Source organism: Cinclus cinclus, chromosome 20 (assembly GCF_963662255.1).
Source record: "Cinclus cinclus chromosome 20, bCinCin1.1, whole genome shotgun sequence".
NCBI lineage: Eukaryota > Metazoa > Chordata > Aves > Passeriformes > Cinclidae > Cinclus > Cinclus cinclus.
The window spans coordinates 6,509,251-6,522,054 of NC_085065.1; the positions used below are offsets into that span (position 1 = coordinate 6,509,251).

Genomic DNA, 12,804 nt, shown 5'->3' on the forward strand with positions numbered 1-12,804 from the left:
AGGATTTCTGCTCACTGTTGCTCAACACCTTGACAGGGAATCCAGTTTAACTGGAGTGAGACAGCTTAGGAACAGCACAGCTATTGCCCTGCAGATTTGCTTTCTGCATTATCCTGAAATGACAGCCTTGATAGATAAGAGCTTACAAATTCTGTAACCCTGAGCATGTGATGGAGCTCTTATCTACAGCAGCAGAATAGTTGGGTTGTTTTTTGCTGTCCCCCAAAAAGAGATGATTCTGCTGATTTTCAATGAAACCCTGCCCTGGGGTCCAGACTGTCCCTCTGTCTGTGCTCTGCTCCAGCTGGCTCCAGCCCTTGGAGCAGACCCTGTGCTGCCAGGGAGGATGTCCCAGAACTGTTGGTGTCACTGAACAGGCAGTGGCTGCTGCCAGCAGCAAGAGCTGCAGGAGCCACATGGGCAGAAGGAGCAGCTCTTCCTCTGCCAGGGTCCTGCTGTCTGATGAGAGCTGGTAGAGCTCTGCTGTCTGCCGGGAAGGATGTGAGGGATTTTGGCTTTGCTCGTGTTCTCCTCATTCCAGGACCGCCCCCCGCCCTACTTCAGCAGCAGCCAGCAGCTGGTGGGACCCCAGCGTGGAGCCTCACGGCTGGACAGCACTGCTGAGAACCCTGGCATGCAGGTGATGGCAGGGTCCCTGCTGGGAGCTGGGCAGGAATGACAGCAAAGGTTCTCATGAGCTTGGAAACAGACTCTGGTTATGGGGTTTGCCTGGGGCAAAAGGTGCTGGGCAGCATCTTCTGGTGCTATCCCACAACTTTGGGAAGTGCTGCCAGTGTGTAAAAACCACGGGGGTAGGTGGCATGTGGAGGGAAGGAGTATTGCACAGGACACCGTATTGCCCTGAGCTGTTTGGGCATGATGTGCCAGTGGTAAATCCTGGGGGCTTGGGATCCTGCTGTGCAGGTCGTGGCATAACTGCCTCCTGGAAGGGGGAATATCCTTTCTGGGTGTTCAGAGGAGCCTACAACTACCTACAACTTTGAACCCTGAATTAACTCAAGGTTGCACCAGGGCATGAACTTCTAGTGATAAGAGCCACCATCACACTGACCCTTTTTTGGGAATGGGCATTTCTAGGGAGACGAGCTCTTCTGTGTTGGACCCCCAAGCACGTACCAGCTCCCATCCTGGGAGCAGCCCCGCCTGCCAAGCTACGAGAGCGTTCGGAAGAAAGATCGCCAGCGGGAAATCCATCAGATGATTGCTGACAGGTTTGGGCTGTGGGCAGAGCCATCCCAGGAGGTGAGCTGTCCTCCCTGCAGTGGGGACCTGGCACGTGGCAGTCACCACTATGGTTTCTATCTATGTCTTACTTCAGCAGTTGGTGGTAGCTGAGGACTCTGTGCTCTGATTGCCTTCCCCTGATAGCTTTTATCTCTGGGACAGCACAAAGTGTATCTGGAGGCTCCTTTGGTGTACATCTGTGCTGGTTAATGATCTATCTCCCCTCCCCCAGTGGATTTGCAGAAATGCCTGTACCAGGAGGCAGGGCAGAGCCTCAGGGAGGGGGAGCCAGCAGGCTCTTCACATCACCTGCGCCATGCAAGTCCAGGGTGGGAGTGTTATTTTTGGAATTCTAAGGCTTTCAGAGGTTCTTGCTTCCTTCTCCCTGCAGGACACTCCTGGGAGACCCCTTGCTACTATCTTGGAGTGTTTATGGCTTATTTATGAGCAGGAGGCTTTGCTTGTTACAATATTTAAGATTTGCACTCCAACAATAGAACAGGGAAAAGTGAATGCATCCTGCCAAGCAGGTCCTGTGGCAGCATCCTGAGACACTCCCGTTCAGAGACGTTACTGTCTAAAGCAGAACAAAAGCATTTGAAACTCTGAGTAAAGCGTTAAACGTTCACTGATTAACCTGGATTTTGAGATCTTAAAGCCTTGCCACTCAGTGTATCTAATGACACCTGCCTGAAAAGTACCAGCCTGATGTAGGTGTCCCCATCCATGCAGGGGTTGGAACTGGATGATATTTAAGGTCCCTTGCAACCCAAACCTTTCTGTGATTCTATGAAACCTGGAAAGCAAGGGCACAGGAGAGTAAAGCTCCAAAGACAAGTAGTTGAGGAACAGCCTCATGCCAGTTCATGTCACATGTCAGGAGAAAGCTAGCCCAGCTCTACCAAAATAAATGTGACAAGGCCTGGAGGTTCCTCTCTCCTTGCAGTGAGACTTGCTGCTGAAACCTGGGTACAACACCCAGTTTATAGGTACTTGTGTAAATTCCAGTAACTTTTCTTTAGTCAAGGGAAAACAAATGACAGCCCTCTCTCAAGAAAAGTGAAGTTTGTGTTGGCCTTCTGCCAAGTCCTTGAAGGGGAACAGGGAAGAGCAGGAACCTGGTACAGAGTGTGAGGGGAAAATGTCTCTCAGCAGGTTTGTGCTGTGTTCCAGACTGATGCTCTCATCCCCAGGTGTGTTCCCCAGCCTACAGCCGGCTGTGCTGGGGGACTGCCGGGGTTTAATTTCAGGCTGGTGGCAGCTGTGAGCCTTTTCATCCACTCTGGAAGAAGAGGTGGGATAATCTCCTGGTTATTTCTGATCCGCTATAATGCTCTTTCCTCTCTCCTCAATAGATGCCACCTCCTTATGAGCATGCTCTGAGGCACCCTCCAGCTTTCTCAGGAACAGGAATAAGCTCAGAGACCTTGGACAGACATGGTGTTCCAGACCTTTTCCATGCCTCCCTCAGCTACCAAACTCAGCAAAACACTGCGGTGTAAGGCCTTGGCCTCAGTGTACTGCTGCTTCCCGTGCTATCAGCAACAGAAGTGCCTGGGATACCATTTTCCTCCACAGGGAATGGCCAAACCTTCACCCAGATCCACAATCAGCTGAGACACAGGCAAGCCTAACCCAGCCATCAGTGACATCCCTCTTGCAGCACAAGAACAGCCACAAAGCCATTGCTGGGTACCGTGCTGAGCAGAGGAACCAGGGAGGTCTGCTCACTCTTCTCTGGTAAACACCAAGGGCAAAGGTCCAGCTTCTGGAGCTGCACAGAGCAAAGCCAAGGGAAGGGTCTGCTAGGTCAGAGCTCCTCAGGAGCAGCATTTCATACCTCTGTGAGGCAGCACTGCTGGCTGTACAAAGGATCAGACCTTAGGCACTGGTGGTGTAGTGCTGCTTTACTTGTTTCTTAGGTTATCAAGTGTTTTACTGTACCTGGATTGCCTGGCAGCTGGAAATCCTCACCTGTGCATGGCAGAAGGGATGTGCTGTGGAGCATTGCTGCTCTGGCACCAACAGCCTCTGTGACAGTGGTTCTGTACAGACCCCACACACGGATCTGGATGGGCTCCATGGGTTATACCCAAATATGGACCACCAAGATGAACCATGGGACTGGAATTGCAGGCTGGGAAAGGACAGATGCATGGCCTGAATAGCTGGAGGTCTGCATGAAGACTGAAGCACAGGTGGACACAGGTGGCTGACCTAGTTCACCTGGTCTTCTGTAGAGCACAGGAATTGTCTAAATAATGCCAACACCGGTGTCCTTACACTACTGATTTTGATAACCTGTTTTCTACTGCAGAGTCAATGTTTCAGATTGTTTACAAACCTGTAGATGAAATAAGATCAGTTTGGCACAACACAGTGCGCCTCCTTTATTTTGAGCAATAAAAGCTCAAAAATGTAATGTACTGACACAAAGATAAAAGGATGAATATCCTGGATAATTCTTTATCCTACACCTCCAGCTGCTGAGCTTCAAATACCAGCCCGGATTTGGGCATCTTGCCAGGCCCCCTGAAATAATGAGTTAAGAGTTAGGCCTGTGAACTTGCCTCACATGGCCACTGAATGGAACACTCAGATATTTAAGTTAATCATTGAGGCAAGGTAGAGGGGAAAATCCAGCTTCCGGGTACGCAGCATTAGGTGCATGTGGAAAATGATCTATTCTGCAGTATTCTGAATTAAGGTACAAATACAACAGTAGTAACTGAAAATGAGCAAAAATAGAGGGAATTATTAGCAGGACAAGTACTGACACGAGAGTGATTGTAGAAGGAATTCATCCAGTGGCACAACAGACCAGGTTCTCCAGATACTAAATGACCACAGTAACACATTCCATGAGCAGCCAAGACCTTCAGCTGCTCCACAGAATTTATTAAACACTCTTAAAAACACCAGCAGGTGATCTCAGTGCCTGAACACAGACCATAGGTGCTTCAGGAGCAAAACCAAGTCCTAAACTGGTATCTTCAGAGCCACTCTTGTCCTCAGATGCCAGTATAGCTGTAGTGGTCTGTCCTTTCCACCTGTGCCCACATGACACAGCAGGTTCACAGCATGGTGACGAGTCTGAAGCTTCCTACCTCTGCAGTAGGGACAACACTGATAAAAGTTTTATAAAGGACTGCTCCTTTGGGCAGCTGGCAGATCACATCCCTGCTCTCGCTGCTGCGGGGTGGGGGCACGAAGACCTCTTTGGTGTATCTCACAATCCCGTCCTCCAGGGCATACAGTGTCTTGTTACGGCCCATCCCCACCTGGGAGAGGAGGAGGAGCATTAGAAAGGAGAGGCTGGACATCCACAACTCAAGCAGATCTGATCATTGGTCTGCCTTGTTTGATATCCTTGAGATGCTTCAACAGCATCTGTTGCTTTATTTTTAAATATAAAATCACACAACCTGCTTCCAGCAACCAGTTTGCAATGGTGCTCAGTATGAGACATGAGACACCCATTCCAGCCTGAAGCACAAGTGCCCAAGTCAGGTCACAGAAGTGTTCTGGGATACTCATTACTTGCAGACCTTCCCTGAGCCCCACAAACACAGGTGCTGCTCTGTGACTAATACCACAGAACACAGGGATGAACATTAAGAATGAGACAGAAAGAGAGGAGGCAGTGAGTGTGGGACTCTGGGGGAGACAGCTGTTCTCTGAGAACCAAAGAGAGAGAAAAGGCCTTACGTGAGCACCGGGATGCCAGCGGATCAACCGCTGCGTCGCCAAAATGTTTCCTGCATGGACAAATGCACCTGCAACAGAGTGACACAGACAGACTGCAGAGAAACAGCTCCCCTGAGCCCTGGCAGAACACAAATCATTCCAGGACTTACAAATCCCAGCTTTCTGTAGATATTTTCTAAGGAAAAATTACTTCAAATGCTAAAAGCATCTGAACAAAAATGCTGTTAGCAGGAAATAAAAAGACAATGAACAGACCATGACAAAACAACCTCTGAAAAGATTGCTTCTAGGGTACACGGCATTTTCTGGCTGCTGAAGGCATTAGTTTTACTACATTTACATTGATATGTTTCCATCAGCAAAGCTAATAATTATTAAGCACTCAACTGCAAGAATCTGCACTTTGGCTTCTGCTAAGCCTCATAATTCTCTCCTTTGTAAACACTGGAAATGCTCAGTTTTTCCACCCAGCATGGGGGGAAAGTGCAGTGCAGTTATGAGGTGTCCCACAGTGTTCCTGCCTCCTGGGCTCTCTGGAGAGGCAAAGTTAGAACCAAAGTACATTTTCTGTAGGCAATTTTAGCCGGTGACAGTCGGGGTCACGGAGTGGGGAGCTGAGTCACCCTGCACCGCCCACCAACGACCCTGGATCATGAGGTTTCACTGATCCTCCCCTTCTCTTTCTCCTGGAAAAGTGTCCTGCTCACCTCCTCCTGAAACACTCAACAAATCAGGGGAGAGAAGCTATGAAGAACCCAGTGAAATGCAAATAAGATACTCGGATCTACCTTCGACTTTTTTGAACCCATGGCGTTTCCCAGGGCTGCGGCCACCGAGGTTTTTCGAGCTGCCCCCACTTTTCTTAGAAGCCCATCTGACAGCAACCAGGCTTGTATGCCGAGTGATTAGAACTGGGTTAGGAGAAAAAAAAAACATCATCAGCTGGAGTAACTATCATACATAACTCCTTCTGTCAGATGCAAAGGATATCAGTTAAGACAGGCTTTAAAATTAAAGGTAAAGGAAAGCCCTGGGAGAAACAAAAAGTACTTCCGAGATAAATTAGACCAACATGGCCCAAGTTCCTTGAAAAAAAAAAAAAGGCCACATCTCAAGTGCTGCTGCCCGGGTAGAATAAAACTCTCAGCAACAATGTTAAATGATGTGCACAAATTCCTGATTCGTTCTTGTAGAATGCAGCACAGATGTCACTAGTTGCTGTGGATTGCTCTTGCAGTGCTTTGAGAAAAGATGTGATGAAATTTGTTTCAGTTTCCCCTTTGACCAAATGACATTTACTTACACAGTTACATCCTGCAATCTTATAAATGAGCACACTCCAATTCTGGAAAACACATAAAGATCTATGACCAGCCAGAAACAGTCTGAGAAGTATCCAAAAGGAGCATAAAGGCTGGGCTTGCTGGTATTGGAGGTCTTTTCCAACCTTAATGATTCTGTGATTCTATGATTAAAGGCTCTAAGAAGGAATACAGAACCCTGGGAGTGGCAAAAAAGGGAGTCTGGAGCACCGTATTTTCATAAATCCTCCAAGTTAAAGGGAAGTGTTTAAGGCTAGGTTGAACATGGCTTGGAGCAACCTGGTCAAGTGAAAGGTGTCCCTGTCCATGGCAGAGGGTAGGAACTGGGTGATCTTTAAGTTCCCTCCCAATCCAAGTCATTATCTTAAAAATCTATGAAATGCCACCTTTTATGCAATTAGGAGACAAACCTAATTTTTCTGAATACCTCTATTTAGCCTGTTAAACAGCAGGTTAGTGCAGAAGACCGGTTATCTTATTTCCTTAACATGAGCAAAACCACTCGTTTAACTTAATTAAATCATCACGGATACTCAGTGAGCTGGAAATATGTCCCATCACTGGAAGCGTTCAAGCACAGGCTGGATACAATCTGGTCTAATGGAAGGCATCTCTGCCCACGGCAGGGAATTGGAACAAGACGATCTTTAAGATTCCTTCCAACTCAAACCCGTCCATAATTCTATGAAATACTGTTGAAGAAAGGGTACAAAACCCCATTAATTTCAGGAGATGACCCATTAAGTAAATCAAAGCTTCCGAGACTTGACAATTTACAGGAAGCTAGACACAGACTAACTATAGTTATAGTTTCACATACGCAAACCCGTCCATCACCACAGCTCCAGCTCAGCTTCAGGCAAAGCCGAAAGCCTCGGCCTCGCGCTACCGGCGGTGACGTCCCACCGGGGGCGCGACAGCCCGCGAGGTGACCTCCGTGAGGCACCTTCTCCCAAGCCCACCCCTCCCGCTCCACGGCAGGCCCCGCTCCCCACCCCTCAAAGGGTAATAAGCTGACACAGGCCCGCACTCACACTGCCGTCCCAGCGCCGCCATTTTTATGGCGCCGCTTCCCCCTCGCCTTTCCGCTGGGAAGGCCACGCGCACGCGCGCGCGCTGGGCGGCGATTGGTGCGAGCGAGCGGCCTCGCGAGCGTTGCGTCCAATCACCGTCCGCTGAGCGCGGCTCTGGGCCAACCAGCGGCCGGCGCGGGCTTTCCCCTCAGGCGAGCGCGGGTGCCCCTGCGGAGACGGGGGCGATGGCGGGGATTGAGTCGGGATCTGAGAGCAGCGAGGAGGACAGCTTGCCCTCCTTCGCCTACCTGCTGCAACCGTCCCCATGCCTCGGCCAGCCGAGGCGCCCGCGATCGCCATCTCCTGATCATGAAGTGGCAGAGGTTGTCAAGATGGTGAGCAGCGAGAGCGAAGAGATGGATGAAGAGGAGATGGACGTCGTCCCTTTGAGTGAGAGGGTCGAGATGAGGGTGGGAGCGGAGCCTGAGCCTTTCAGCCTGGGCACTGGCGATACAGGAGAGGCATCTGGGCTTTGTGATAGTGGTGACCTGATGGCTTCTGGGAGCGAAGGGCTGCAGGAAAACCTGGCGCCGTCTGGAGAAGTGGCTTGCGACAGTGAGAATGGTACACGCAGTGCTGAGAGATTCTCCCTGTGCTCCTCGCCAGTCGACTCAGACAGGCCTAGTAGCCCCCCAGTAAGCAGAGAAAGGCCAGAAACATCACTCCCTCTCAAGAAGCGACAGTATAGTCAGAAGGAACGGGAGGCAATCTGCCAGAATGCGTGGCAGAGAAGGAAGGAGCAAGGAGCAAAGAGGAGGAAGCAGGAGGAGGAGAAAGAGAGGAAGAGAGCTGTTGCTAAGATGCTGAAAGCTCAGCGGCCAGGAGAGTGCCAGAAATACATAACAGTGGTGCTAGATCCAGGTAGTTGTCCTCACAGCCTGCACCTGTATTGACTGTTGTCTCCTCTCTCTGGAGGTCTGACCCGTGCATCGATTTCAGTCATCTTACAGGTAGAAGGTGGAGAACAGATCCTTAGTGCTTTGCAGGCTGCCAATTATTCCTGTGTGTTTGAAAACCAAGCTGTTCCTTGCAGCATCACCTGGAGGAGAAAGACAGTGTCATCACAGGTATGCGAGCAAAATCTTGATAATCTTGCCCTTTTCTTCATGTGTTATTTGCAGTCATTAGTAGTTGTATTTAGCAACCCAAGTAAACGCCCTCTAATCTCCCTGCTCAGAGCTCTGAGTGGGAGTCTGAGTGAATTCTAAATAGACTGTGGCCTGTTTGTTTTCATATCTGAACAGATGGGAGGAGGAGATGAATGGACAGAAGAACCAAATGTCCTTGTTCTGCTTGGCTTGGAGGAGTTTTTGTCCATGGCTCGCAGCTACAAGCAAGTGAGAAAGCTTATGACTTTTGTGTTCCTGAATGTGCCTTGATGCAAAACCAGTGTTTTGTCATCCCTCTTAGTGGCAGGAAGGTTTTGGTGTGGGAGGAATGCAGGGTTTCACTAAAATAGAAATCTGGGTTTAGGAGACTTTAATGGGTTGTATAATGTTAAGTTCTGACAAGCTTTCTTCGCTAGTTAAAATTGTTCACACATTCCTGAAGGGTTACATTACTACATCAAGTGGGTTTCTTTTTTTTCTTTCTGCTCTAACTTCACATGGGATCAAGTATTGCCTGCTTGCCCTGAAGAGCAAGGATGTACAGACTCATCTGCAGACTACAACCAGGGCCATAATTTGCTGTGCTTCTCTGTGTACCTCAAAATGGTTTAACTCCTTATTTTTCCCATTCATCTTTGTAGAACATTGACGGCTGTGCAGAAAGGCAGGAGACCCTGCAGAGCTATGTAGCTCATATGATGGAGAAAATGCCTGGGAGAATTCTGGCTCTGGCAGTAGTTGGAGTAGAAAATTATTTCAGGTCAGACTTCTCCCCTCCAAATGTTTCTGTGTTTTCTCTGGCCTTGAAAGACTGGAGTATGAGAGGTATTCCTAGAACTGCTCCACCACTTTTTATACAGAAACAGAAGCAAAGGTCCATCCAGACTGTCACCCCAGTCTTACTTTACTCTCTTTAGGTCTCTCCAAGTTCAGCCAAAACAAAGGCTGCGACAGGCAGCAGCGAGTGGGAATCAAGAGAAACGAGCAGAAAGGAGAAAAAAGGAGGTTAAGGATTCTGGCCTGGACTTATCCAGAATGGATGTGAAAGAAGTGAGTGCTTTCAAAACAGACGTGCAGCCATCATCTGTTGTCTCCCAGTATTTGGACATTTGACCCAGTCACACAATTTTGTGGATGGGAGTACACGGCTTTCATTATTCATTAGTCCATCAGTCTGTGGACAGAGCTCCTTGGGTTCAGCCCTCCACTGCTCAGTCATGTACCTGCTCCCACACAGACTGATGTGTCTCATTCACCTGGATAGTGATGTCAGTCTCAGCACCTCTTGCCTTTCATGGCCCACTGGCAAAGCCCACTAGTGCTGGCCTGTTTGTAACAAGAGTCACAGAGGAACTGAGGCAGCTCAGAGGACACTGAGGTGATATTAACTGTCAGGAGACAGACTGCCCCTAAATACTTCAGTGTCTTAAGTTAACTGTTCCCAAAATGAAGAGAGAGTGAAGGTTCTTGTCCTACACAGAACGTTTGTGACCCTTTTCTGCTTCAGACAAAAATGGAATTTGATGCAACAAAACTGATTGTGCCATTTGTTGTTCCCAATGGTGATACAGGCCCTGGTGGATCTGCAGCTGAGCACACAAGTCCAAATAAACATTTTTGAGAGCAATGAGGAGCTTGGGGAATATGCCACTATTTTCACAAAAGCTGTGGCTGAGGCACCATACAAGTGAGTAAGCAGAGGTTTGGTCCTGCCTTTGGAGAGGCTGCACTTTAAGCTGCTGGGAAGGAATAGCAGGTACAAGGGTATAATGGTTCTTAAAGGTGCAGGTGACAGAGCAGCTGCTATTGCAGCTCCTTCAACATAGAACTTATTCTTCAAATTGATGTCCTGCCCACAGAGGGTCAGGACAGACCCTGGTTTCACAGTCACAGGCTGGTTTGGGTTGGAAGGGACCTGAAAGATCATCTAATCCATCTAATTCAACCCCCTGCCATGGGCAGGGACACCTTCCACTAGACCTGGTTGTTCAGTGCTCCATCCAACCTGGCACTGAACACTTCCAGGGGTGGGATATCTGCAACTTCTTTGGGCAAGTTCTTCTGGTGCTTCACCGTGTTGAGGTTTCACACTGGAACCTTGACATCAAGTAGAGCTCTTGTTCTGAGTCAGATTTTTGGAGTGGGAAGGGAATGTGAGTAGGGTTGGCTCTTAGAGTGCCAGCTTTTCTTCTTCAGTACGTAACCAAAGAGACATGCCTGAGAATGAACCACTTGGCTCTCTCCATTGGTAAGGGAAGGCAGCAGCTTGTTGCAGTGGTAGCTAAGAAAGCCACCTTGTGCAGTCTCACACAGTCCTGGCATTCCTATCACAGCAGCTGTTGGATTTTCATGTCAGCCATGACAAGAGATGAGATGTCATTTAAAATGACATCTAAAATGTTTGATTATGGGTGACAGCCAGAAGGTGAATTCTTGTTTACCACTTTGTCTGCAAGTTGGCTTGTGTCAGGATTGCTGCTGAGTACAGGATTGTTTCTTTTCCCCTAGCAATCTGGGTCTTAAAGAAATCGGTAGTGCACGTAAAGAGAACAGGGTCAAATTGTTCATGTTTCCTTTGATGCCAGTTGTGTCTGACAGCTCAAGTGAGGGACAGTGCTCTGGCTCTGTGACAACAGATGGCAGGGACAGGATTTTCTTCACAGCCTCATTGTCTCATTTGCTTCCTCATTCCTTGTTCTCCCTAGGCGAGAGCGAGACAATGCAGGGTTCTCTTTCTACTTGGAGAAGAGCTGTTCTGGAGGAGTGAAGGTGGATCCTTCTGGAAAGGGTCTCTTGAAAGTTTGGAAGAGGCAGATACAGCAATTTAACCGTGTCAGCTCTGAGATGGCTGAGGCTATAGTGTCTGCTTACCCTTCTCCTCAGCTTCTGATCCAGGTGAGGATGCATCAGGGACACCCAGCACTGTGTGCAGGCAGCCAGCTTATACAGGGGGTGGAAGTAATTTAATCAGTATTAAATTAGACACAGTGATTCTGTATAAGCAGTTCAGTAAGTTAGCGAAGGAACTGATGCCTTGGCATCCACTGCTCTGGCCTCCCACTGAGGGAGCAGCACTGGCCCCACTATCCAAGCTCACAGGTGGGACTCGGACAGAGACCAAGTGAAAAATGAGTGGACGTTGTCAAAGGGCGGAGCAGGAACAGGTGCATAGCTTTGATTGTTTTTTGAGCAGTGGATGCCAGTGGGTGATGCTGTTCTCCCCTGTGTTGCTTTCAGGCCTATGAGAGATGCTCCTCGGAGCAGGAGCGGGAGAACATGCTGTCCAACATCCCTGTGCACCGTGGGGAGGGGGTGACAGCCACCTCCCGGCGCATCGGGCCCGAGCTGTCCCGACGCATCTACCTGCAGATGACTTCCCACAATCCTGACCTCTGTCTGGATTTCACTGGCTAGCACGGGGAAAAAGGGTTTTAATGTTTGTCTGGTTAAGTGTTCGGTTTTGGATTTCACTGGGTTGCTCCAGGGAATAAGGGTTTTACCATTTGTCTGGTCAAGTTTTCAGTTTTCTTCTGTGAAGAAGTGCTTAGATAACACTCACTGATCCTTGTTTAAAAACTTGAAGCACATTTAGACTTTACTGTAGCAGGAAAAAAGTTGGATACCAAGTTGCTGAATAGAAGTTTACACAGGAAAGATGGGGAACATCTTCCCTTAGCACAGGAGTTGCACACAGCTTAGAGTACTGATGTTGTTTTAGTTGTCTTTCTATAAAATAAATAATTTTGAAGAATAACCTTTGCTTTTTAACATGGTGTCTTCAACATAGAAGGGTATGTCCTTTGTTGAAAGGAATACTTCCTCTTATTTTCCTGAACTGGAAGGACTTATTTTTTCCCTCCTTTGGGACAAATCCTGATGCTAGACCAACATGGTGCTGCCCCCCCAGCACCTGCTCTAGTGAGGTGAAAGAACCTTACCTCATAAACAGCCTCTCATTGTTCCACTGTAGCAGATGGGAATGAGAAAGACTAATTTTCAGATATAAGTTCAGAGTGCTTAGAGTCAAGTCTCCAGACGGCCTAATCTACAGAGGGTCTTGAAATCTGATTATATGTGCTGGAATTATGAGGGCCAAACAGTTGGCAGAAAAAGCTTCTTTTTAATTAGATTGGGGACCACGGTCTGTCCGTGCAGCCATCAGTACTTGTGTGCACACAAGGACAGTTCAGGGTTTTTGCAACAGCATTGTTGAGTGCTCAGAGAATGAAACTGCATTCCGTATTTGGAAGTTAACTCTTTGGAACCCTGCTGCCTCCAGTGGAAAAATCCCTACCTGCCCTGCTCATTCCAGGCATCCAGCAGGAGCCCTGGCCGGCCAGAAGTGCT

General features: G+C 48.5%; 2 protein-coding genes across 4 annotated transcripts; one reads left to right on the forward strand and one right to left on the reverse strand.

Annotated features, from left to right (window-relative positions):
• Positions 1-3,989: 3,989 nt before the first annotated feature.
• Positions 3,990-7,351, reverse strand: MRPL27 (mitochondrial ribosomal protein L27). Of its 3 annotated transcripts, XM_062506209.1 has the most exons (4): positions 7,310-7,351; positions 5,742-5,864; positions 4,954-5,021; positions 3,990-4,526 (listed from the first exon to the last, which is right to left on the reverse strand). In XM_062506209.1, exons 1-4 carry the CDS (start codon positions 7,329-7,331, stop codon positions 4,320-4,322), a joined length of 420 nt encoding a protein of 139 aa, XP_062362193.1. In that variant the 5' UTR covers positions 7,332-7,351; the 3' UTR covers positions 3,990-4,319. The 3 variants fall into 3 exon arrangements, with proteins under 3 accessions (XP_062362193.1, XP_062362192.1, XP_062362191.1); XM_062506208.1 differs by lacking the exon at positions 7,310-7,351 and having other exon boundaries at positions 5,742-6,314; XM_062506207.1 differs by lacking the exon at positions 3,990-4,526 and having other exon boundaries at positions 4,536-5,021.
• A 182-nt stretch (positions 7,352-7,533) lies between these two features.
• EME1 (essential meiotic structure-specific endonuclease 1) lies at positions 7,534-12,035 on the forward strand. The gene is made up of 8 exons (XM_062506322.1): positions 7,534-8,209; positions 8,288-8,415; positions 8,593-8,685; positions 9,099-9,217; positions 9,375-9,507; positions 10,029-10,144; positions 11,163-11,352; positions 11,695-12,035. The coding sequence occupies exons 1-8, from the start codon at positions 7,534-7,536 to the stop codon at positions 11,869-11,871; spliced, it is 1,632 nt and encodes a 543-aa protein (XP_062362306.1). The 3' UTR covers positions 11,872-12,035.
• Positions 12,036-12,804: the final 769 nt, after the last annotated feature.

Coding starts and splice junctions, on each gene's coding strand:
- EME1 (XM_062506322.1), top strand. CDS start 7,534: ATGGCGGGGATTGAGTCGGGATCTGAGAGCAGCGAGGAGGACAGCTTG. Junction 10,145..11,162: donor GTGGCTGAGGCACCATACAA/GTGAGTAAGCAG, acceptor TGTTCTCCCTAG/GCGAGAGCGAGACAATGCAG. Junction 11,353..11,694: donor CTCCTCAGCTTCTGATCCAG/GTGAGGATGCAT, acceptor TGTTGCTTTCAG/GCCTATGAGAGATGCTCCTC.
- MRPL27 (XM_062506207.1), bottom strand. CDS start 7,331: ATGGCGGCGCTGGGACGGCAGT. Junction 5,865..7,309: donor GGCGGCGCTGGGACGGCAGT/GTGAGTGCGGGC, acceptor CTCCTAACCCAG/TTCTAATCACTCGGCATACA. Junction 5,022..5,741: donor TGGGTTCAAAAAAGTCGAAG/GTAGATCCGAGT, acceptor ACTCTGTTGCAG/GTGCATTTGTCCATGCAGGA.